At 39.5% G+C, this 25,844-nt stretch overlaps 2 protein-coding genes across 2 annotated transcripts in view; both read right to left on the reverse strand.

Moving 5' to 3' along the window:
- LOC149839126 (mediator of RNA polymerase II transcription subunit 15a-like) overlaps positions 1–8,686 on the reverse strand; it is a 31,588-nt gene extending 22,902 nt beyond the window's left edge. The window contains exons 1-4 of the mRNA XM_090002297.1: positions 8,378–8,686; positions 7,595–7,706; positions 3,306–3,420; positions 2,663–3,169 (exon numbers count right to left, since the gene is read on the reverse strand). Of these exons, the coding sequence (XP_089858423.1) occupies positions 2,663–3,169; positions 3,306–3,420; positions 7,595–7,706; positions 8,378–8,484 (841 nt within the window). The 5' untranslated portion in view covers positions 8,485–8,686. The remainder of the gene's footprint in view (positions 1–2,662; positions 3,170–3,305; positions 3,421–7,594; positions 7,707–8,377) is intronic.
- Positions 8,687–10,199: 1,513 nt separating this feature from the next.
- Positions 10,200–25,844, reverse strand: part of LOC149839127 (E3 ubiquitin-protein ligase IPI1-like) — a 45,176-nt gene continuing 29,531 nt past the window's right edge. The window contains exons 4-6 of the mRNA XM_090002301.1: positions 12,626–12,651; positions 12,146–12,551; positions 10,200–11,225 (exon numbers count right to left, since the gene is read on the reverse strand). Coding sequence (XP_089858427.1) covers positions 10,499–11,225; positions 12,146–12,551; positions 12,626–12,651 — 1,159 coding nt within the window. The 3' untranslated portion in view covers positions 10,200–10,498. The remainder of the gene's footprint in view (positions 11,226–12,145; positions 12,552–12,625; positions 12,652–25,844) is intronic.

The raw sequence follows: 25,844 nt of genomic DNA on the forward strand, positions 1-25,844 counted from the left end.
CCATATGTATTGAATGATGCTTGTATTGTTCTTTTACCTCCTACATTGACTTTTCTTTTTTTTTCAGCATCTTCTTGGTGGCTTGCAAATGGCACACTACCTACACAAGAATCGGCCATTGCTTTTCTCTTCTCATATTTTTCTTGTATTGTCTTCGCATTGCCTCATCAACTTTTCTGCAAGCTGAAATGCCATGTTCTGGTATCTTCAACAAATGAGCCTTCACTCTTTTGTAAGACCCAACAAAATCTCTTTCGCAGAGCTTGCATCGAAATCGCTTGTTTCCACCACCTCCTTCTCCAGTTTTTGCAAGTTTATTTACATGTACCCATAGTGGCCCCTCCCCTGCCGACCCAACAAGAGAGCGAGAGGGGGGGCTCGGCCCCTCCCCTGCCGAAATCAGAGGGAGCAGGGGGGGGGGGGGGGGGGCTCGGCCCCTCCCCTGTTGACCCAATAAGAGAAAGAGAGGGATGTACCAGCGACGAGGGAGAGGAGGAGCTTAGGAGGTGTCGTCGAGCGTCGGGAGGAGAGGGCTCGAGTTGAGCTGGCGGGAGAGGAGAGGAGTGATTTGGGCAAAAAAAAAATTGCCCTAATCACTCCTTTTCATCGTTTTTTTTTAACGTTCGAAATGTAGACAAAAACGACCCTGGGTGCGTTGACCGCACCCATGGTCGTGTTGACCGCACCCGGTGCCGCACGCGCACCCGCGTCGCGTTGACGCGGGTGCGGCACCTGCTTTGCCGAGTCCCTGTTACTTAGAGTATTATAGTATTATACATATATATATATATTAATACATATGATTTAACACCTTTCACCACTTAGCAGCCTGATAACCGATTCACAGATTTTGAAGTATGCAAAGGTCCAAAGACTCTCACTCTTGGGAATCTCTCAAGAATGGATGCACAAGGGGCTTAGCCAAACTCTTGGCCTTCCTCATTAACTTAGAAGAATACAAGTACAAAACCCATGTACTTGTCGTCGGGACTGCACGACACTTGTTCTTCGGCCATCCTTCTGCAAACCTTGCCTTAGTCAAAGTGTCTTCTTGAGAACAACTGCCTTAGTTGGCTTGACTTTCCACCAAGTATCCGCTTGTTCATGTTAGCTTTGCAGGTACCGCCTATGTAGCTTTGAGCCTGAATGCCTCAGCCCAGTTGCCTTGCCTTCTAGTGTAGTCGCTGCTCAATGTTTTCGTCCCTTAGGCTTTGTGCGCCGACTGTCACCCCTTTTGTCGACCGCATGCTAGCTTCCAATGGCCACCCCAACATTGGCTCACCTGGGCCAAGGTCTTTCACTTGGTCCCCTATATAAGTACCTTAGGTGATGCCGCCTTTGTCTAGGCGGACCCTTAAAGGCACTTGGCCTACCATAAGTTTCAGTGTTATGGCAGACCACCAAGATGCAATATCATTGAAACCGTCTAGTACCATTTTGAAACATGTAGAATTGTGTATCTGTATAACCAAGCATAGAGTTTTTAACATTACATTACTTGAAAACAAAAACTGTAAAATGCATTATGAACACAAAACTCAAATTTTGCATATTTTGACTGAATCAATGTAAACAAGAAATGAAATTACAAGCATAGCATGGCATTACCAAAGACTATATCTCCTGGGACACCAGTGGACAAAAAATTAATATATATTAGCCAATAACCACAACCAGTGAACAAAAAACAGATGCATCTTTCTATGTAATGAAGAAAAGAAATGACATTACAAGTCTATTTTTCACAACAACAACAACTATGCCTTCATCCCAAAACAATTGGGGTCGGCGATATGAACCAAAAAAGAAAATCATTCTGGGTCTTCCACATGAATCCTTCTCCTCCAATCATTTATATCCAATGCCATGTCCTCGGTGAGGTTCAAAGCATTCATATTCTTTCCTATCATCTCCATCCAAGTCTTCCTAGGCCTACCCCGACCTCTTTTAACTAACATATTTTCTCATTTCTCCATCATTCTAACTGGAGCATCATTAGGTTTTCGCCGAATATGTCCAAACCACCGTAAACGATTCTCTCTCATCTTATTTTCAATGGGTGCAACGCCTACCTTCTTACGTATCTCCTCGTTCCGAATCTTATCTTTTATTGTATTTCCACACATCCATCTAAGCATACGCATCTCAGCTACACTCATTTTTTGAATATGATGTTTCTTGGCAGCCCAACATTCCCTACCATATAGTAAAACGGGCCTAATAGTCGATTTTTCACCATATCAAAAAAATAAAAGAACTCTGCTATATGAAAGAACAATCACAGGCAGACCCTGCACCTTGATAAACAATGCTTTAACAGAAAATAAAATCCAAAAGTGAATCCAGATTCAATAATACTCTTCTCACAAGAAGGAACAATATAGATCAGGAAAAATAGCATCATGGTCATAAGTGGATGATCACGAGTTCAATTAGTCAGTAAATGAGATCAAAGACAATTTTTGTGATTCAGTCAAATGGCCCAAAATCAAGCTCATCCAAAAAAAAAAAAAATCAACAAAGCACACAACAGCACCCCACCATAAACCCATCAAAACACATGCCACAAGACTTCAAAAGTAACCAAAAAACCCACCTTTCAACAACCAACTTCCCCCATTGAACCACAAATATCAAAATTTCCAAAAACAAATTTAGTTACCCAGATGGAACTGGTGCCCGCATTGCAGTTTTGCTGTTGACCGAACACCATTGTCTGTCACTGGATCTTGGCAAATCGAGCACAAGATCTCCTCCTCATCAGTCCTTGATACACACCTTTTCTTCATCTTCACCTTCACCTTCTCCTTCCCCTTCCCCATGATCTGAACATGAGATCGCTTTTGATTTTGTGGTTGTTTCTGATGCTGTTGAGGGATAACCATGTGTTGCCGCAGCCTTGGCTGGCTTTGCCTCCGAGGATTTGACAAATGATTTTGTGGATCACCTTGTCCTACAGAATTATTTACAGAATTGAGTGAAATCCCAGACATACTCTGCAATGTAGAGCTCTGGCTCACAACAGTGGATGAGATAGACTGAGTTATTCCCACGATGGAAGATAATGCAGGAGGCAAATTTGAAGAGCTCTGCTGTGCTTGAGACTGATTAAAAAAGGGAACGAGAAAAGGTTGTCCTTGGTTCCACACTTGCTGTATACTGTTGAGCCCTATTTGAACAAAAAAAAAAGATAGAAGTGACCTAATATATACATTTAAATACTAAATGCTCAAGCTAAAAGCTATTTTTAGCTTCTGAAGCACAATATGTGATGAAGAGACATTATAAATTTGGCAAGCAGGCACCTGAATCTTGTAGGTTTTGGCTTCCAGCAGCAGAGTTTGATGCCAATGGATGCATATTGGTGGATTTTGATTCTATAGTGAGCATCTTAAGAGAAATTTTCCGCAGATAATCTGACTGAGGAAGTAACATTACAGTTAATATGTCAATAAATAAAAATAATTCAAAGTCCAACTGAAACAATAACTTAAAATTTGATGTTTTATGTTTTAAGTAACCTACAAGTGAAATAGCTCAAAGAAATTGGCACCCTTAGTTACAATTGATATTTCATATGCCTTAAAAAAATGAAATAAGATCCCAATATACACAATGTTAACTAACAAACAGGGGTCATGCAAAAGCCAGTCACCATGACAGACTAAACTGAGACCTTTTCATGCTTGGTCACAGGTCATGAGTTGTGACTCAGGAGTCAGGAAAATAACCCACTAACCAAAGAGACGTTTTTTCAGCATGTTTGGAAAAATTGGTTATTGTGTAATTATATTATTTCAGATAGAGTGAGAGGTTTAACGCTCTGCTTCGCTTCACTCACTCAGGGCTTTGCTTACTTACTTCGCTTCCTCCCCCTTCTGGCAAAGCTTCGCTAAAACACGTGGGCTAAGAGCAGGAGAAAGCAAGAGTGGTTTTATCTCCCCCTTGCTCCTACTCACTTAAACCACCCGAAAAGAGAGTTTTTTTGCAAGAGGTATACTCATAGACGGAGATTCTTAAACTTATTGAGGGAGTCAAAAAATAATGATATGGTCACCACAGACAAGCCAGAACCAAAGCCAACATTGCCAAACTGTCAAATGTACACACCCCGTCATCTTCTCAACTTTGAATAAACAAAGCACTAAAAAGATTTTGGGGAAACAGTAATTCCCGGATATGGCATCAGACCACTATGTGGGCTTCTTTTGCAAACACAAAGCACTTTCACTGAATAAATTCCCAAAAAAATAATAGAATTTTATGAAAGCATTATATGCCCAGAACTTGTCGACACCCAAACAAATATTTGTACATCTTCTATGTATTTCTAACATGACACATCAATATCCTAGCCATGAAACAAAGATACAAGTCTACTTAGAAAGCATGAGAATATCCTCTCCCTAAAGAAATTTGAACAGACTCAACCAAGCACCCAATGTCTATAGAAGCATCTAGCATAGAGCTGGCTAAAAATGGAAGAAACTTGTAAAAGATTTATGAAAAATCAGAGAGAAACAGAGACTACAATATGATGTGATATGCATTGGTAACTACACCCACAATGGCAGTGGAAAAGTTTGACTCCATATAAAGTTTTTGTAAAAGAGAGGGATGGAAATCAGATACAATTAATACAAAGGTGGTGCCAAGGTTAGCCACAGTCCAAGCTTACACAGACTCTTTGAGACTTAAAATGCCAATGAATGTAGCTGACCGGCTTGACCTGTGTTAGAAATCCAATAGAAAAAGAGAGAGATTAGGGTTAGATGAGACCCAACAAAAGAGGGAGAGAAACCAATGTTCGTATGTTCAATATATTGAATGAGGAGCCTTCTACACGTTAAAAGGGTCGACCCCTTGAGACTTCAAAACAAAAGGCCTAAAAAGACTAGTATACCCCTTTTATTATAAGGTTGTACATAATGGCCTAATAAAGGTACTTTACATAACTTTATGCTACACTATATTACATAGACTTTCAATACTCCCCTTCAAACTTGAAAGGATGTAAATGAATCATTCCAAGTTTGGAAAGGAAAGAATTGAAATGCAAAGGAGAACCACTTTTTGTAAACACATGCAATCTGATTCTTTGAGCTGACATGCTCCAAAGCTATAATCTCATCTTCATAAGACATTTTTGTATAATGGCGGTCTATTTCAATGTGCTTAGTGCGCTCATGAAACTCAAGATTCTTTGCAATATGAATAGCATTCATATTGTTACAATATATCTGAGTTTTCTTTTCACATGGAATTCCCAATTCCTTTAATAGCCATCAAATCCAAATAATCTCAGCTACAACTTGAGTCATCGCCTTGCATTCGGCTTATGTAGTGGACAAGGCAACTCTTTTCTGCTTCTTGCTCTTCCGCGAGATCAAAGAGCTTCCAAAGAAAACACAAAACCCTGTAGTGTAAAGACGATCTCTAGTAGAGCCTCCAAAAACAACATCACAGAAAGTTGTCAACTCTTTGCTAGACGAAGATGAGAAAAACATGCCATAGTGCATAGAATCTCTGACATACCTGATGATCCTGAGTATGACTGCCAAGTAAACTCATTTGAGCGCACTCATAAATTGACTCACTACATGAACTATGAACTGCATAAGTTATATATGGTCTGGATATAATCAAATAAATAAGGCTACCACCGTACCTACCTATATACTACAAGATCCTCTAACTCAACACCATCATTTGTCATCATCTTCAAGTTCGCCTCTATGGGAAAATTTACTTGTTTTGAGTCATCTGCAAATCTTGCTTTCACAATCAAATCTGTAACATACTTATGTTGGGACAAGTACAATCCGCTTTTAGAGTAGGCTTTCTCAAGCCCAAGAAAATACTTCAACCGCCCCCAAATCTTTTATTTTGAACATATTGGTCAGCTTCGTTTTGGTCTCTTCAGTCTTCTTTATGTGACTTCCAGTGAGAATCATATCATCTACATAAAAAAGCAATATACATCTTCCAAGAGTAGAGGAAGACACAAGCAAAGCAGGATCATGGTGTCCTGCTCAAAACCATGTGACCTCACTGTTGAACTGAACTTCTCAAACCAAACTCGAGGTGCTTGTTTGAGACCATATGGAGCTCTACGAAGACTACACACTTTGCCTTCTAGATCTGAGTATCCTTGTGGTAATTCCATACACACTTCCTCTTGTAAATCCTCATTCAAGAATGCATTCTTGACATCGAATTGCCAAAGGTCCTATTGCTGCATAGCTGCTACTGCTAGTAGTGTGCGAATTATGGTCATGTGAGCCACAAGAGCAAAAGTTTTTGCAAAATCAACTCTAAAACGATGACTGTATTCCTTAGCTACTAATCTGGCTTTATATATCTTCACAGACCCATCTGCCTTTGTCCTTACCTTGTCCACCCATTTGCTACCAATAATAATTTTATTTGAAGGAAGTTTTACTAGATCACATCCTTGCATTCTTTCAAGTGCATTCATTTCATCAACCATAGCGCTTTGTCACTCCTCCTTTTCTACAGCTTTTGCATAGGACCTAGTGTAATATCGCATATTTTTATACTTAGTTAAATTTTGAGATTTTTGAAATTTGACTAAGTGTTGTAGAAACATAGGCTTGATCCCTATACTGTCATACCTACACAGAGGTGTTTCCGAAGTCATTGCAACAACCACCGTACTTGCGCGGAGGTGTTGTTTGACTTATAAAAGAACTAAACGGACCCTAAAGTCCTAAAAATGTGATTTTTCAAGATCTTTTTTATATTTTCGTGCTTTTATGTTAGATTTTGTCCCTTTCGATTATTATTTCTAGCATAGATACTCATACACGTTTGATTTCTATCGCATTTCTCATTTTGCAGCAGTGAGCTTCACGCTTCGGAGATCGAAAAACCTGCCCCTGCTTTACCTTCTCATGGAGAAGGACGACCGAAACTTGAAATGGGTGTCACATCTTTTGAAAGATTTTGAAAAGGACTTTGTGAAATCCAGGTGAGTCGTATTCCTTTTACCACAAAATATTTGTTAACACATCTACATATATCAAAGAAGTATTTCTTTGTCAAAAAACCAAGCCACTCCAGAAAGCTAGCCTTCTAATGACTTAACCAGATGAAAAACACACAAAAAACTTGGTTTTGGTATTCTAACTGGGTTTTCACCCAAAACCAGGCTTCTAAGCTGGTTTTGGGTGTCGCCAAACAGGCCCAAAGTAATACCACTCAGAATGATCAAGTCGCTCAGATTATACAACTTAGACCCATTTGGCAGCTGAAGCAATGTGCAGGTTCTCTCCATCCTTTCTAAGAATAATGCTTCCTTTAGCAAGTACATGAAAGCACCCACTTCTCCAGAAAAGCAAGACAAACTTAAATACGGGATATTTGTAGCTAAGTGAATGCAACCAAACACCCCCTTGATGTGCATTAATATTTCAAAAACTTGAAACCAAAATGTATCCTTCATCACAAGATGAACTAGTTTTATCATGTCAAACAGCACCCCAGAAAAAAACAACTTTGAAGCTGATAAAAGAAAAATGTTAACAAACAAACATATATTAGTGACAAAAGAAAACACGATTTTATCACGAACCTCACTGATTGCAACATTATATACTTTTCCTTCAAATCCTGCGGCAATTTGGTTAAGTTCAGCAGCTCCCTCAGGACTACCAATTGGCAAGTGTCTTTTGAGTGTCTCCGTTCTATACGAAGCAAACATGCCTGCGTTATTATTTGGTGTATGGCGACGGGAAACAAAAACTTATAATTATGATCTCTTTAAATCCTCGCTCAACATCATAAATTGAACCAAAGAAACACCTTCATTCCTTTGCTATTTTGCAAGTCCCAAATCACCAAGGATTAACAAAGCGGTAATCCGAACTTTGACCAAACCCACAAAAGCACAACTAAGAGTGTCCATCCCTTGCAACAAATACTGGATGTTACTCCAAATTCAACTTGACAAATCGACGGCAATTCAAATCTTTCCGCCATCCCCAAACTTAAGATACATACAATTGCCTGAGTGTCGTGTTAGCCTACCCAAAGCACAAGTTCCACAGAGGAATGCACAGACTCGATTCTTAACAAATTTAGAACGAACCAAGATGCAAAATTTTAAGTGGGGATGATGGTGTAGAGATTGTTGAATGCTTATTAACAAAACTTCAAACAATTGCAATTCCACAACCAAAAAAAATCTGGAAAAGAGAAAATTTGTTGAAACATTTTTCTAGTAATTCTTCCAAAGCACACAATCAAAACCTCAACGAAAACCCTTATTTTCCAATATAAAAAATCGGCCACCATATAAAAAATGACCTCTACCAAAAGAATAGGCAATTAAACAGAAAGAAATTGAAATGTTTACATCTTATTCACGACCCTATGCCGTGCCTCCGCCGATAATTCCGACCTCCAATCGCTCGACGCCATCCCCGGATCTCCTTGCGCCGGCCTCCAAATATTCCCGTCCATATTTTTACACCCGAAAAAAAAGGCCTAAGAACAAAAAGGGTAGAGAAGAAAAAGAAAGAAGAAACCCTAAATTCCCCTTTTTTTCTCCCCCCAATCTGGCCGGAAGAAAACGAGAAACAAGGAAAAAATCAATCCGGGGAAACCCCAAATCCAAATTCTCTCTCTCTCTCTCTCTGAAAGAAGAGTCAGACGAAAAAGAGGACGACCAAACTATAATACCCATGATGATGGCGATGGTAAAAAAATGAAAAAAAAAGGAAGTTGGTGATGAAGCGTAAGAGTAGACTCGAATGAGGTCGGAAATAAATTAGTGAAAACGCAAATCGGAGAGAGAGAATTCCAACCACTTTGACTGATCGCCGACGGTTATATAGTTATGGTAAAAAAATGAAAAATAGGAAGCTGGATGGGAGAGAGAGAATTCCAACCACCTTGACTGATCGCCGAGGGTTATATGGTGATGCTAAAAAATGAAAAAAAAGAAGTTGGTGATGAAGCGTCAGAATAGACTCGAATAGTCGGAAATAAATTAGTGGTCGCCCAAGGATAATCAGCCCCTTTTTTTCCATACCAAACTTGGATCCTAAAGGACTGTGCTGTAAGTTTGACTTATGAAATTTCTTACAGACCCAGGTCCGACCCAAGGTTTCGATTAAGATCCATAAATTTTCAATGTAAAAAACATAAAAGCTATTGTTTTACGGGGTATGAGCCACGTTGACCCAGGTATAGTTTTTCCTATGATAAGTGCGGTTGGACCTGGGTACAGATCCGGTACGATCAGGTGATATGTCGAATCACCACCGTCCATTGCTTCATCCCACAAGGACGTCATGGTCCTTGTGGACGGTGAGGATGCAGATCACTTGATCTGCTCTCCTCTCTCTCTCTCATATGAAATGCAATGGTTTTCTTCACAAATCCAAGCCCACTTGCCCAACAAGGAAACCAATTCTCCATAGGCTTGCTCAACAGATACTGAGCAGAGCCCACTCACAAAAAACCGACCTCATTACAGGCATTACAAGCAATTAACACCTGCTCTCTGCTTGCCATCAAGAAGTCTTTTTCAAGAAAATGTTTGACTCTGGCAACCAGATACGCCCATGAGACTGTGCCAGAATCGGTTTCTGAACCAAATTGTTTTTCACCAAGGGGGGCTCGGCGGCCTGTCTGGCAGGAGCAGTTAGTTAGTGCACGTCACCTTGTGTTGGGACGTTGCAAGTTTGAATCCCAATGGTATATGGTTGTATAACCGGTAGGGGTCAGTCTAATCACAGCTCTCTGGAAAAAAATGTTTCAGAAAATCAGCCTGAATTGAATCGGAGCGGATCATTTTGGATCGATTTATTTAGAAAATTTGATTTTTAACAAACCTTCAAAAATCACAAAAAAAAACAAGAAAATTCATCCAAAATAGGAGAATAAAGAAAAAATAAATAATGACCAAGTCCAGCCAAATTCTAAAACACGCATCTAATACTAAAAAAATAACAACATACAATAACATATGTTTAAAAAAGAAAAAAGCAAACCGAATCAATGAAGTGATGATTCAATTTGAATCGGTCAATGATTTGATTTTGTTTGAGCATTGCTGTGAGCTTCACACACACACACACACACAGCATAGATATTAATTCTGCAAGGCAAAGATAAGAGACCGTAAATTGATAAGATTAGACCCCGTGTTTAGATCTCTCTCCAGCCAGAAAACAGAAAAAAAAAATAACCATTACTGTGACTCAAGCTGGCCAACCCAAAAAAACATCCACTTCTGCAACACTGCCAAAAAGTACAGGAAAATAACAGAGAATGGCAAAACCTGCACCAACTGCCTTTGTACATGTTTATGCCATTTCAGAAACCAGTTTATCCTGAATGAGGACAACAAACTTCAGAGGGGGTCATGAAAAGATCGTTCGCAGTTTCCAGCCATCCGCTCACAAGGCGATGACAGAATTTACAGACATCGATTTTTTTTGTTTTCCCATCACAATTTATAGCAAATGCTTCACATGAATGGAGGCATTCGAGAAAGACGGACGTGCTGCTGGTACGGACCTTCGGCACGCCCCTGTCCTGTTCTATCAACATACAACTGCCACAAACTGTTTCTGTTGATGGGATCTGAACCGCCCACACCATTGGCAGGAGGCGGACCCTGCCTGGTTCTGTCCATGCTAGAGAATGATGGCCACCAACTACTACTAACAGAATCTGAGCCACCAGCACCACCAACCGGAGCTTGCCCCTGTCCCGCTCTATCCATACCAGCGTAAAGCCAATGAATGTTTCTATGGACAGAATCAGACCCACCTGCACCACCACCAGCAGGGGTGTGTCCATGGGGAAATGGCCCCCACCAATGTGATTCTCCATCAACTGGAACCCAAGGGAATGGAGCAAAGCGCTCTCTTTCCCATCCATGAGGATGATTCTGGCGGCTGCCAGAACTCTCACCATCTTGGCGGTTCCGATTTGAGGTTGATACCGAAGATGCACTGGAATAGAAGCCACCATGATCTAGTGGTGCAGCAGCAGCAGCAGCTGTACCTAGATGGGAGGTGGGCATGGGTGCCAATGAGCGAGGGGCAGATCTTCTGGTTGGTATTGAAAAAGCACCACGCATAGCCGGAGAAGTCTGTTGTTGGTATGCATGAATACGAGCATGACCTCGAGAATTAACAATGTAGGGTGGCATCCCTGAGGAAATAACAGAGGTACCAGTTCTGGAAGACCTGCAACATAGGAAGAGGCACTAAAATCAATATTTCCATCAAAAACAAATATGCACGAAGACAAATATACCAGAGAAACATCTAGGAAGCAACATCCTGGAAATCAGAAAACTGACATTTTCTCATTGCAAAAGATAGCGTGAAGTTTCTCGGATATCAATGATTCATCATAATGTCAGTCAAAGAGGAGTTTCCCCAGTATGCATCAAACATAAAAATATGCACACACTATCACTTGATTTTCACTCATAGTCAAGGAATGGTAGGTAAATTGGCATAAGCACAGATTGTTTGACCTAGAACATAAGCCGGTTTCAACTTTTCATGCTGACAGCTGTATTTTTTTTCTTTTTATTTTAGGATGGTTGGGGATTGGTTTTAATGGAGGCAGATGAGAAAGATCAATGATACATTTGAAAGAACAAAGGTGGAATTTTTGCAGATAAAACATTGATAACTATATGGATGCAGCGGACAATTGTCAAGACTCATTTTTCCAACTCATGGCTGGTTGAGGTATCATATTCCAAATGGTATTTGGGCTTCTGGAATGAAATCTTGTTCAAAGACCAAAGTCCTGACAAATGGAAGACATCTACAACATTGGGAAACCAAATCAGACCAAGAACGAACATTAACAGAACTAATCCAATTCTTTAAATAGTAAATGCAAAGACAAGGATGGTCAGTGATCAAGCAGAACGGTTATATTGTTTTGTGGCTCAATATAATGCCAAATGCAAAGAAAATTGTCAGTGCAAGTGCTCAAACATGGCCCCAAAGGTAATGTCTAGAAAACCCTAGTCTGCAAAGTCAGGTACAGGAAGCTAACCGGACAGAAAAAGAGCAGCCAAGCCTAAAATTGGATAAAAAAACTGTCAATGAGCACCGTACTTAAGTATAAACAATTAGAAACTTACCCATGACCAAAAGGGAAAGGGGGGATGAAAGCTCCAACCCTAGGGAGTCCATCTGAATCAAAACTGGTCCTAGTAGACCTTTGTGTTGCAGTAGATGCTGAAGACTGCTCATTGCTCTGCACAAGACCACTTGTTGGAGAGAATGGAGGAGAATGTGACTCCCAATTATGATGATGGAGCTCTGTACCAGGAAAACCATGAGAAGTAGAGACATCAGCAGGCCCAGAAAGACCAGCCCAATGATGATGGAAAGCAGAGACATCAGCTACACTGTCAGCATTATTGGATGAAGGCGGATGGACAGGCTGAACATAAGCATGCAGAGCTAAATATGGGCATGCATGGGCAGTTGATGAAGCACTTGCATGATCAGCAAAGATGGCATGATGACCAAACAGATCTTGATCTGCATGAGAAAACCTTCAGTTTGGCCGAAGGAACCCAATCAAAAACAGGAACACAGTACACTTAGATACTCACATGCACTTGAAGAAGGATCCGTTTCCCTGCAATATCACAAACAATAACATATAAGTGCACATGGATGAGTCTGGGGTTCGAGAATTGGTAGTGGTAGTGATGAGATTAAAAAAAAAACAATTTTACACAGCACCTAAAAATGCAGAGTTCCAGAACATGATTTAGGACCTGTTTGGAATCTCGGCGCTGGGATGGGTGTTTATGCATTTGGTGGTCCGGAGGTAAAATATTGGTTAAACGACCTTGGTGGTCCTGTTTGGAATCTCGGCGCTGGGATAGGCGTTTATGCATTTGGGATGGAGATCCTCTCCTTTGTATTTACATTAAATCATGGATTTGGCAGCTACCACTCCAGGATTTGGCAGCTGCCACTTCTTCAAATGCATAAACTCCATAAATGCCCATCCCAGCTACAGATTCCAAAAAGGCCCTTATAGAAGTTGGAGGATCCTTCTGCAAAGGTTTGTCCATGGTTATGGATCACATTCTAGCATCTGGGAACTGACAAATAGACATTTTCATCAAAAATACTTTAGGTTCAGCACGAGCTGTTCGAACAGGGCCACCTCAAAAGGCAGACCATTTGGGTAAGTTTTACCAAGTTAATTTGAGATGCTTTGTACAATATATAAGTGAAAATAAATTCAGTAAGCATTCTTGAGCCTAAAACTGCATTTCCACAGTTTCCATGATTCTGCAAGCATAGTTCATGCATGGTGTTCATCAGTCCAGTTAAATAACATCAAGTGGAAGCAAAAAACAGAGCATCTGAGTAAACAATTTCAAATACAGGGTGATAAGCACCTAACAATACATAAGTAGAGGAGGAAAGAGCTCATGTCATTGATAGGACTAGGAGGGATGTAAGATGCTCTTTTCTTGAGATTCTAGATCATAGTTACAACATAAAGACCTAGGCACTGTCAGCCAATATAATTAGACTTTAGTGCCACCATCATTAGTCATAAGTCCACCACAAGATTGTTATTTGACCTCTGAAGCTACAAAATGTTCAGGCATCATCAAGGGAAAAGGAGAATAGATGAAAGAAAAAAAGAGAGAAAGAGAGCATGTGCCTATACTGCCTTAAGACTTGGGTAAGCATACCTGATATGGAGACTACACGACCAGCACAAGATATGCTGAACAGTGTCAGGTGTGTAAGAAGCGCATCAAGTAGACACTCAAGAAACCACTTCTAATTCCACATGAGAATTTAGAGTGCTAGTATTCTTTCTCTTCCTTTTCCCACATACAGAACTTATTTCCAGTGGAACCCAGTGTAAATTTGGCACAGCAGAAGGGAGAAGAGGAACCAGCTGCTCTTGACCAAGGTTGCCAGACTAGGAAGTGGAAGTGGAAGCGGAAGCGGAAGCGGGAAACGATACGGGAAGTGGAAGCAAGAAGCGATACATTTTAAAATATATAGGAAGCGGGAAGCGAGGAATAAAAATAAATAAATATAAGAATTAAATGAGAATAAAAATAATACACAAATAAAAACTAAAATAAAAGTGACTAATATTAAATTTCATGATTTTTTAGTGTACAAATTAAATTTTTAACAAAATCTAAAAATGATGACTACCAATTTAGCAAAAGCACATGGAAGTGAGTGAGAAGAGTCAGAGAAAACACATAAAAAGCATGAAAAGTTGAGTAAGAGAACATATAATAAGAATAAATGAAACATGTGGAAAGCATAGGAGAAGCGTGGGGGAATTGAGGTTGTCATCAAGTTTCGTAAGCGAGGAGTATCGCGCTTCCGAAGCAATTTCCTGGAAGCGAGCTTCCCACCTATCTAAGAAGCTTCCGGTAACTCCGCTCTTGACCCCTCGTTCTCCAACAGGTGGGGGGTTATCAATTGTGCACATTATTAGTTACTAAAGAATGGCACGTTCTTACGAACGGGTCACATACATGCACATAAGGCACACTCACATAATTTAACAGTTACACTCTCTAACTTGAAAATTAACTATAATTTAACTATTTTTTATTAATAATTTGTATATTTTTATGTCCCCTCTATTTTTTTATTAATTTAATATCTACATATAACTTTCTAAACTCTCTCTCTCTCTCTCTCTCTCTCTCTCTCTCTCTCTCTCTCTCTCTCTCTCTCTCGTTTCCCTCCCCCCATCTATGTCTCCCTCCTGCTCTTGTTTCCCTCCTCCACCTATGTCTCTCTCCCGGTGAATGCAACTCAAAAACTCGAAGGAGCTCACCTCCAGCGACTACAACTCGAAGACTTGAAGGAGCTTACCTCTGGCGGCCTTAGTTGTCAAAGGCGCTAGGCAGTGAGCCCCTAAAAAGACAAGGCAAGGCCTAGGCAGACTAAGCAGTACTCTAAAAAAATAAAAAAACATACAAAATATGTAAGCAAACTACTAAAATTAATAACAAACATATATACAACATAAAATCAATCAATAATAAGCAAAAGACATATGTCACAGGGATTCAGCCAACCAGGTGCCGCACCGGCATCGACGCGATGCGGGTGCACGTGTGGGTGCGGCACCCGATGCAGTCAACCCGACCCTGGATGCGGTCAACGCACCTAGGGTCATTTTGGTCCAGTTTTTTTATTAAAAATAATTTATGCCAGATGAAATGGGCTGCAAAGGGGAGGATTAGGGCAAATTTTTTTGCCCTAATCCTCCATTCGTCACCTCTCCGACTCCCTCTGCTCTCCGCCGCCGCCGACCGCTCCAGGTATGCCCCTGACTCTCCAGCTCTCCTCTCTGACTCCTGCACTCCTCTCCTCTCTGTCTTCCCTCTCTCCCTCTTAGAACGTCGGGGTCTCCGTGTGCATAGCTTGTGTTTTTTTGGGTCTCTGTGTTTGCTTTCACTTTGCCGCAACGGAATCGTGTCCCTACTCTGTGCTAACGGCTCAACTGCAAGGTTCCTTGTGCATCTTGCCAAAGGGCTTGGACATGTGGTTTGGCAGGCCACACTGCAGCGTTCTGTCGTTGTTGGTTCCCTTGCTGCTATGTGGGATTTTGGATGTTCGGTATGTGTCGGCTCAGGTGGGGAGTCGAAACAACTCTCCTTCCTGCACTGATATTTTCAATGTCGGAATCGATGGATGACGCTTCGCAGTTGCGCGACCTTCGGGCCAATGCTGTGTTGACATCATCACAAGGAGTCCAGTGGTACAGTCATGTCAGTTTTGGGGGTTTTGAGTGGGGGATTCACTAACTTGTGTTTTTAGAAGATTTTTTAAAAAAGTTTCAGGTGATTTGGAGGAGTATTGGATTTTTGGTGAATTTTCCAAGGATTGCTGGATTGTAGAAACGTTCTTGACAAGATTCAAGAAATCTATTGAATCTGATCAATTTTCAGTGTTTTTGGTTGGGAGAATAGCATCATTCAGGTCATTTTTTATATAGAAGTGTGACAAAATTGTTTGCATAAACAGATTTGACACTTTGGGTGAGATTTAATGTGTTTTTGAGAGGGTTCTTGCAGGCGGTAGCCTAGTTTCAGGCTATATTGGGCACGACCCTCTTTGTGTTGAGTTTGGGCAGTGTGCTTATTGATTTAGCATTGGTATTGTATTTCTTCATGTTTTAATGCTATTCTTTCAGCTAAGTCAATGTTTTTTAGTTGGTTTACCATACATTTTTTAGTGTTGACTGCTTGTGTGTGATGTTATTCTCTATTTCATTTATACTTTGTTGGGGCTTTACCTGATACAGCATATTGTTGCTAGTTTTTGTTATAGTTGATGAGTTGTACAGCACTTTGTTGGGGCTTTTACCTGATTAAATTGTGGTGTTAGTTTTTATGACGAAGAATAGAATTGTAGATTGTTAATTTGATTTATTGCATGCATGATGAATTGATTTGTTGATATTGTAATAATTGTTTTTTATTTCATTAGTGTTAATGTTGTTAACTGATAAAACTTAAATATTATATTATATTATATATATATATATATATTTTTTTTTGCCGCACCCCCGCACCCAAGGTTTTTGAAAGTGCTGCACCCGCACCCATGTGACATAGCAAAAGACAAATAATATGTTGTCGAACACTGTAAAGCAATTATATTACGTAAAATAGTCAAATAGATCACTCATACGCTTATAGATTATATACGAATTAAGTACACAGATATGTGTATATATAATATAAACACAGAATAGTGTAAATTTATATTATATGTTTATGATATGTTAATATATATAATTATATATATTTATACAGAAAACATATATGTGTGTGCAACTGCGCATCAGATCGAGAGACTACCTCGCCTAGGCTTTGCCTTTGACAACTAAATGGAGGGGTGAAAGGAAAGAGTTAAAAAAAGCTTTTGGGGCGGGAGGGAGAAGAAAAAGAAAGAAAAGAGACAAAAAAAATCAAAAAAACATGATAGCGTCCCTACAGCTTAGGCGGGGACAGCCTAGGCAAAAAAAGGCCCTACAACCTAGACCCATAAGCCTAGGCAATGGCCCTACGCCTAGCCAGCCTAGGTGCAACTTTTGACAACTAAAATGTCGCTGTGACGACCTTTGGCGATCAATGATGAGGTAGGACCAAGATCTTTTGTTTTTCCTTTTTTGTTTTAGTTTATAACTTTCAGTTTAGGTTTTCAGTTTATATTCCGTTTGTGTTTAGTATATATTTTCAGTTTAGGTTTTGTATTTAGTATATATTTACATATATTCAATTTAGGTTTTCAGTTTGTATTCAAATTTTCAATTTATAATTTATATTTTCAGTTTATAAATTATAACGTTATCATTTATATTCAGTTTGTACTCAGATTCAATATTTAGTTGGGTAATATCGTTTATATTCAGTTTCTAATTTATATTTTCAGTTTATAATTTAGATATATTTATTTTATATTTTTAATTAGATATGAACCAATATGAGAATTTCGTTGGGGCGTTCCCTACTGAGCGACGTGTTGTACTCTATAAGCCTGGAGGCAGTGATAAATAGGCAAGGGTTGCTAGGTCGTCGCCCGGAAGCGACGCGTCACACCGGCGCCCGGGTGTGGCGTCAAATAGGCAAGGGTTCCCTCACTTTGTTGGACGGATGGGGGTAAAGAAGTTAGTCCAAGACCATAAAATTAGGTTAGCCACTTGGAACATAGGGTCTTTAACTGGTAAGTTGGTAATGTTAGTAGATGTTATGTGTAGGAGAAAGATTGATATTTTATGTCTACAAGAGACCAAATGGGTAGGTGAGAAAGCAAAAGTGATAGAACCTTGGGGATATAAGATTTGGTATACAGAATAAATAGGAATAGGAATAAGAATGGAGTAGGGATTGTTATGAGTAGTGAGTTTATAGATAATGTAGTTCAGGTCCGTAGGAAGGGTAATAGGATTTTACTTATTAAATTAGTATTAGGTACGGATATTATTAGTGTTTATACACCTCAAGTAGGTTTAGATGGTTCTATTAAGCGTCAATTTTGGGAAGATTTAGATGGAGTAGTACAAGGGATATCTTATGGACTATGTCACAGGGATTCGGCTAGCAGGGTGCCGCACCCGCGTCGATGCGACTCGACGCGGGTGCGGCACCGGGTGCAGTCAACCCGATCCTGGGTGCATTGACCGTACCCAGGGTCATTTCGGTCCATTTTTTTGGAATTTTTTTTAAAAAAATTTGCCCTAGGAAATAGGTTGTGGAATTTAAAAAAAAAATCTGCTGTCAGTTGTTGCTGCTCTTGTTTTATAAACAGGCACTTGTGTCCACAACATCTGACGAGCTTTGTTGGCATCCTATGCTATTCCTGCCTCCAAACAATTAATTCGCAGCGTTGGAAAACATACTGTTAACTTGGAAATGATGATCCATCTTCCTCAAAAATTAAAACCAAAATTCAAGAGACTTTTTTGAAGTCTTTATCCTTCAAGGCTTCAACGATCCAAATCCTTCTTCGTCAAGGATTTTCTCTCTCCATAATAAATGATAATGGTGGTGGTAGCCTTGGTGGCTATTAGTATTCACTTTTCTCCTGACGAGATGGGTGCTCCAGCAGTAGCCTTGTGTAGACCTCTCTTTTCCACATGTCAAATCCAATAAATTTCTTTTAGCTGTCATCTGTGTGCAACTGTATATAAAATGAAATTTGAAGAACCCTAGGCAGTGGCGGTGGAGCCGTAGGCCTCGTGAAGACTCTCTCCAACAAACCACATCAAACCTTTGTGAATATTTTTTTTCGTGAAGACCAGGGAGTTTCAGACATGATTGAATCATGACAGTCAGCAAAACGCAGCAGGCTGGGTAGATCAGATTGCCAATCCTTTTGGTTCATCAATTTTGTCCTGTTGCGCCAAAGTACACAAGTAGAACGTGGATAACAAGTCTTCAAACAAACACCAGCAAAAAAAAACTGGACCCCCGACCCGCGTCGGGGGAACCTACGGTATATATATATATTTTTTACATTTTTACCTCTACCGCACCCCGCACCCAGGTTTTTTGGAAGTGTCGAATCGCCGCACCTGCACCCATGTGACATAGCTTATGGAGAAAAGCTTTTCATCGGCGGTGACCTTAACGAACATGTAGGCATTAGTAGGGATGGATTTGAGAGTATCCATGGAGGCTATGGTATAGGAGAAAGACACGAAAGTGGAGAAAGGATTTTAGATTTTTGTTTGTCCTATGATATGATCTTAGCAAACACTTGGTTTAGGAAGAGGGAGTCTCACGTAATAACATTTAAAAGTGGGGTTAATACAAGTCAGATAAAATTTTTCCTAGTTAGAAAGAGAGATAAGGGTTGTTGCATCGATTATAAGGTTATACCGGGAGAAAGTGTAGCTACACAACATAGAGTCTTAATTTTAGACCTTAGAATTAGACAATGCCGCAAAAGGGATAGACATAGGATAGATCCTAGAATTAAGTGGTGGGCACTGAAAGGACCTAAACAAGAAATGTTTGTAGAGAAGGTAGTTAAGGAAGCTGATTGGTGTCTCGAGGAGGATTCATAATCAATATGGAATAAGATAGCGGGTGGCTAAGGAGGTATTGGGTGAGTCTAAAGGAGGTGCACCGCTAGGTAAGGATACATCATGGTGGAACGAGGATGTCAAATTAGCTATTAAGGTTAAAAGAGAGTATTATAGAAATCTAAGTAAGAGTCGTGATAATGAGAATTTGGAAAAGTATACGATAGCAAAGAAGGAAGCTAAAAAAAGTAGTTCGAAACGCAAGGGATAAGGTATATAATATTTTATTTTCTTTCATTCGGGCTACGGTTGGCCCGAAAATCGCATTTTTCAAAAATTGAGCAGTTTGTCGGTTTGGATCCGAGTTTGGATCGAACCGGATCTGATAGATTTGATCCAAATTAATATGGATTTGGACTCTATTCACGACCCATATTAATCTGTATTTGATCCATCCCAAGACCCATTTGGATTTTTGAGATGAATTTGAATCTTAGATCTGAATCCAAATTCATGCTTAACGATTTTTCCAACTTTAAATTCATTAGAAACCTTTAAATTAGAGTTAATTAATGTTAAGAAGCCTCTCAAGTTAATTTGGTAAATTTTGGAAGCATCTAAAAATTTATTTATTACTTAATATTAAATAATTAATTAATTTAATTCCAAAATTTTAATTTGGCAATTGTTTAGGACTCTAAGTAGAGCCCTTAAACCCATAAATTTTGGAATCTTCTAGGTATTTATTTATTAATAAATAATAATTAATTAATTATTTTTAATTACTTAATTAATTTCGAGAATTATTTTTTAGAGTGTTTAGGACTCTTAGTAGAGCCATCAAACACACCTAGAAGCATCTAAGAAGGTTTAAGAAACATGGAGTTCCAAATGAAATAAAACTTTGAAAAAAGTCAACTTGGAGAGTTTCAAAATTTTCGGAACTCTAAGAGAGAAGAGAGTTCCAGCTGGGGCTGCACTCTCTTCTCCAGCCCATCTAGAGCTCTATAAATAGATCAAAAAAAAAGAGAAAGAGAAGGAAAAAAAAAGAGAAAAAGAAAAAAGGAGAGAAAGATGAAAAAAAATGAGGCTCCTTCGATCGTCCGTTGTTTTCAACATCAAATCCATTATTTCTTTGTTTCCTTGCGATCTACGGTTAAGGTACGGGTCTTTCTCTTGTTTCGAATGAGAAAAAGAGCATGAATTTGTTGTATTCTATGCAATATTTTAGTGAAACTCATGAGAAAAGAGTAAATCTGAATATTTACTCTAAGATTCATGGTGGAAATCAAAGTATTTCTTTTTTTTCAAAAATTATTTCGAAAAAAATATATACGTGGAAGTATATATATTATATATATACACGTATATATGTATATATATATAATGTGATGCAGATCTATTGTTTTAAAGTTTTGAAAAGAAAAGAGTGTTGTGATTTGCACATAGATGTATTCTTTTTATGCTTATTTGCTGGTTATGATTGTTTTTATGCTAAACCAGAATGTTCTTTGACGTTAGATAAATATGCTAAGGTGTACGTCCATGGCAAATTTATTTTCTCATGAAAAATTTAATGTAAATCTTTGTAATCATGAGTCTATGCATACCTGAATGTAAGTCGTCTATACATGCATATTTGATAGGCGAGTGCGTAAAAACAGATGTACCAGATTGTAGGGCTATATGTTCATGCCTAAGATGAAAAATCTGTGTATGCTTCAATGTGAAATGAATTTAAATCTGGACATGCATGCACTTGCACTTTTGGATATGCATGTACCTACATACATAATCTGTGAATCTGGAAATTTCAGACCAGCCGACCGATCGACTGGGCTGGCATACAGTCAAGAAAAGATAGCAGACAAAAAAATAAAGTAAAATGTTTTTCTGGTGGCTGTTGGCAGCCCAACGGAGTGGCTCGGCTGGGCAATCCTTGGCTCTGTCAGGCCCAGTCCAGCCACTCGGCTGGACAGGTGCAGGCCTAGCAGACCTATGCCAGGGCCGGTCTGCATGATTTTAAAAAGGTAAACTGAAAAAAAAAGGGATTGCTTTTAAAGACCCAGCCGATTGTCAGTTGGCTGGGCATTCTTTTAGCCAAAGATCCCAGCCGACTGGCAGTCGGCTGGGCACTGTTTTGCATTAATCCCAGCCGACTGGCAGTCGGCTGGGCATTGTTGGTCTTAGCCACGTCGGTTGGACACTTGTTCTGGGCTCGGTGTGGCCCCATTTGGGCAGAGTTTGAAAATATCATATAGGTAAAATAGAGAAAAGGTTTTAGTGCATGTTATGCTTGTCTGAAAAATGTCCAGACTTCCGGGGTGATTTGTTCATGCATCGGATCCCCTTTGCATGCTCAGCTTATGCATAAATGTGGTTCAGAGTGTACATGTAAATGTTCAGTTTGTGCTCATTCTACATGCTTATTTGAATCTGGAATAAAAATTCAGTTTTGTTACGTTAAATTTCAGATTTGTTCATTATAATAGATTTGGGTTTGTGCAAGCTAATAATAAGATTTTCACATGCCTAGAATTGGTACCTGTGCATGTGCAAACCTGAAAATTGTTTTGGCTTATGTATACTTGCATGAGTATTCACATGATTGATTTAAAATGATTCATTAATGAAAGCATGCATTTGACAAGAATACGTGAGTTGAATGAAAGCATGCATTTAACATGAAGGTGTGAACTCATGCACATGCATATGAATATTGTTGTTTCATGCACATCTCTAAATTGGCATATATGACTGTGCATTGAAAAGCATGTGAAGTGGATGCATCGTTAGCATGCTCCTTATGATTTTTGCATATGAATATTATTGTTTCATGCACATCTCTAAACTGACATATATGAATGTGCATTGAGAAGCATTTGTAAGGAATGCATAGGGTCATGTATTCATGATTTTTGCATAAGAATGCATAGATGATCAAAATGGATCATCATGGGCTGTGTGAGCATCGAGCATGTGTTGCTCTTTGTTTTAGTTGTTCTATGCATTGCAAAAATCAAATGTGATATTATTGTTCTAATTGCATTGTTCTATGTTGCCACGGGCAGTGGTCCCGTGAAGAGTTTCGCATGTTGATTTGCGAGCTTGTTTTATTAATTCTGCATGTTGAATTGCAAATTAAAGAAGATGAATTAATAACAAAGATAAAAGAAATTAAAAGAACAGTGTAATCTACGTTTCCTTGATGTCCCTTCTATAGTATGAGAATCTTAAACATTGCAGTTTTGGGAAACCGTGATATTAAAACTTCACGTGTGTTGTTGTTGCCGTTAAACCCGATATCGAAGTTATTTCTCCTGGTCACGGTTTTAAGGAGTTTGTGTCACTTTGCCTAGGGTGGTGTGTAGACACAGTTGTTGTTTTGGTATACCAAGAAAGTGACACTTGTGAATGTGGAAGTCCCTGGGATCCCGACATTAGATGTGGAGGTCTAATGTTTTGAAGGTTGTTTCGGTCGATGGCTAAGTTTGGAACTCAATAATAAAATACAGCTTGTGTGCTAAGTTCCCTGGGAACCCTACTTAACATCAAAAAATTTTACCCGTTTGTAGTATCTGCGGGGCAACAGTAATAAAAAAAAGAACTTAAATTGTGTGTATTTAATAGGAACATGCATATGAAAAAAAACTCTGATAAAAGATAATAATTTATTCATACTTATGCACTGAAATTATGCATATTACTGTTATGCATTAGATCATGCATCTTTACTTGTTTTCCTTAATTATGATATATTGGTGAATGTATGATGTTTGTTTCCTAATGCATGTTAAATGTCTTTATTGCTTAACTTATGGTTCATGTTATTGAATTGTTCTCTCATGCTTATTAATTATTCCTTATTGCATGAATAGTTAATTGAGTTATGAATCTATCATAATTGCATCCCTCTAAAATATTATATGAATCTTATTTATGTTCTTTTTTACTTTTTTATTTTATTAGAGTGATTCGTACACATAATTCTTTGGATTCTGACACTCCTGCTTTTATATTTTTCGCAGTCTCATAGGCCGAATGAGGCGACTTGCTTAGAGATAAGCTACGAGGGGACCACACGATTGTTTGACAGATTCTTTTGGACAGCGTGGCTCTTCTTTTTGCTTTATTTACATTTTATTTGCTTATGTCTCAAACTTTATTCATTTTAATAAATAAAGTTTGGGTTTGATATAGTTTGAAAGATGAGTATAAGATCTCTTGCGGTGGTGGTTGTGTTTAACTGTAAGGCCCCGGGTTTCTGAGAATGTTTTTGCACTTGTTTTTAAAAAAAATTATCATTTTTTATGGGTACGAGTTGGGGTCGTTACAGGCAGTTTTAGGACTCAGCCCGAGGGAGGGTAAGAGTGAATGCAAGGGTACAGTAGGCATTCTCTCTAGGGCCAGGGTAAGGTAGGCATTCTCTCTAGGGTCAACACTCAAACAATGAATTTTCATACCCCCACCCCCGACCCCCAAGAGTTTAGAGGTTTGAATCCAACCCAAATGGATCTATGTTTATCCCAATAGGAGATACCCAATAGAATACACGCTAGTGAGTTTGAATTTGACTAGAACACGCTTATTTGAGAAGTATATATGCACATTCGATGTGACGGACGACACAAATTGTTGTCTAGGGGATGACGCACTCAGTGAAGGGCGACCCAGGGCTGGATGGCACCCTAGAGTGTCATCCCAAGGTAGCATGACACCTAGGGTATCGTCCCTTGGTAGGACGACCCAAGGCTGGATAGCCCAGGGCAAGACGACGGCCCAAGGCATGACGACACACTAGAGTGTCGTCCCAACCAGAACAACACTCTAGTGTGTCATTCCAGCCCAAAAAAAGGTATCTAAAGATGCCGCTCTTTGTCATTAATTGAATGCAATTCGATTTATGACAAAGAAATAGACACCCCCTGGTGTGATCAACCGAGTTTGCATCAATTGTTAATAAAAATCGTGTGGTGAAGGAATAAGACTTACCTGGATTTTGCAAAATCGCTTTTCAAATTCGTTCAAAAAGGTGTGGAGTGCTCGTTTCAAGCCTTGGTCGTCCTCCTCGAAAAGGTACAACAGGGGTAGGTTTTTCAATCTCCGCAGCTCGAAGCTCACCGTGGTGAATCAAGATATGCGATAAAAATCAGATATGTATGAGTATTATGCTAGAAATAATAACTGAAAGGAACGAAAACTAATATAAAAGCACAAAAGCATGAAACAGATCATGAAAAATCACCTTTTCAAACATTAGGGTTTGTTTAGTTCTTTTAAGCTCCTCTCTGGTTCAGCAGCACCTCCACGTAGGTACGAGGGTTGTTGCAATGTCTTCGACAACACCTCCACATAGGTATGTTAGTTTAGTGTTCAGCTATGTCACATGGGTGCAGGTGCGGGTGCGGGAATTCAGCACTTCCAAAAAACCCGGGTGTGGGGATGCGACAGGGGTAAAAATGTAAATATATATATATATATAAAGGGGGTCCAGGGGATGGCGAACACTAAACTAACATACCTATTTTTTAAAAATTCCGCAGCCCATTTCATAGGGCAAATTTTAAAAAAAAATAGACCAAAATGACCCTGGATGCGGTTAACGCACCCAGGGTCGGGTGGACCGCACCTGCGTCGAGTCGAGTCGACGCGGGTGCGGCACCCTGCTAGCCAAATCCCTGTGACATAGGTGTTCAGGCTAAGAGAGGATCAGAGTGAAGGTAGGGTAGGGTAGAGATTTTCTCTAGGGTCATCACTTAGGCAGTGAATTTTCAAATCCCCCAAACTCTAGAGGTCACTAATCATGGATGAGATATGGATCAAGGGTTTTTTGGAAATAAATCCAACCAAATGGATTTATACTTATTACCATGGGGAATAAGGCTCATCCCTGGAGAGTCCTGTTTGGAAACTCGCAGAAAGAGGTTGAACCTAATTGGGATACGCCTGTCTGGAGGCTTATCCTTATCTTCGACAGGATGGACGACAAAGGTGAATGCCATCCGACAAACATGTATGCCATCCCATAGTGGGACGACAAACATGTATGACGTCCCAAAGATGAACGACAAACATGTATGTTGTCCCAAGGAAGGATGGTGATCTTGTTCGCCATCCCCAATTAAGGACGATAATTGGGCTTGTTGTCCCTAGACAAGATGGCAAACTGGGTTTGTCGTTCCCAAGCAGGACAGCAATCTAGCTTGTTGTCCCACCAAAAAAGTGAGGTTATTTTGGGTTTATTATGTTTTTTTCCTTTGAGGTCTTCACTCTATAACTCGAGAGCC

The sequence above is a fragment of the Nuphar pumila genome, chromosome 4 (assembly GCF_984573655.1).
Source record: "Nuphar pumila chromosome 4, dmNupPumi1.hap1.1, whole genome shotgun sequence".
Taxonomy (NCBI): domain Eukaryota; kingdom Viridiplantae; phylum Streptophyta; class Magnoliopsida; order Nymphaeales; family Nymphaeaceae; genus Nuphar; species Nuphar pumila.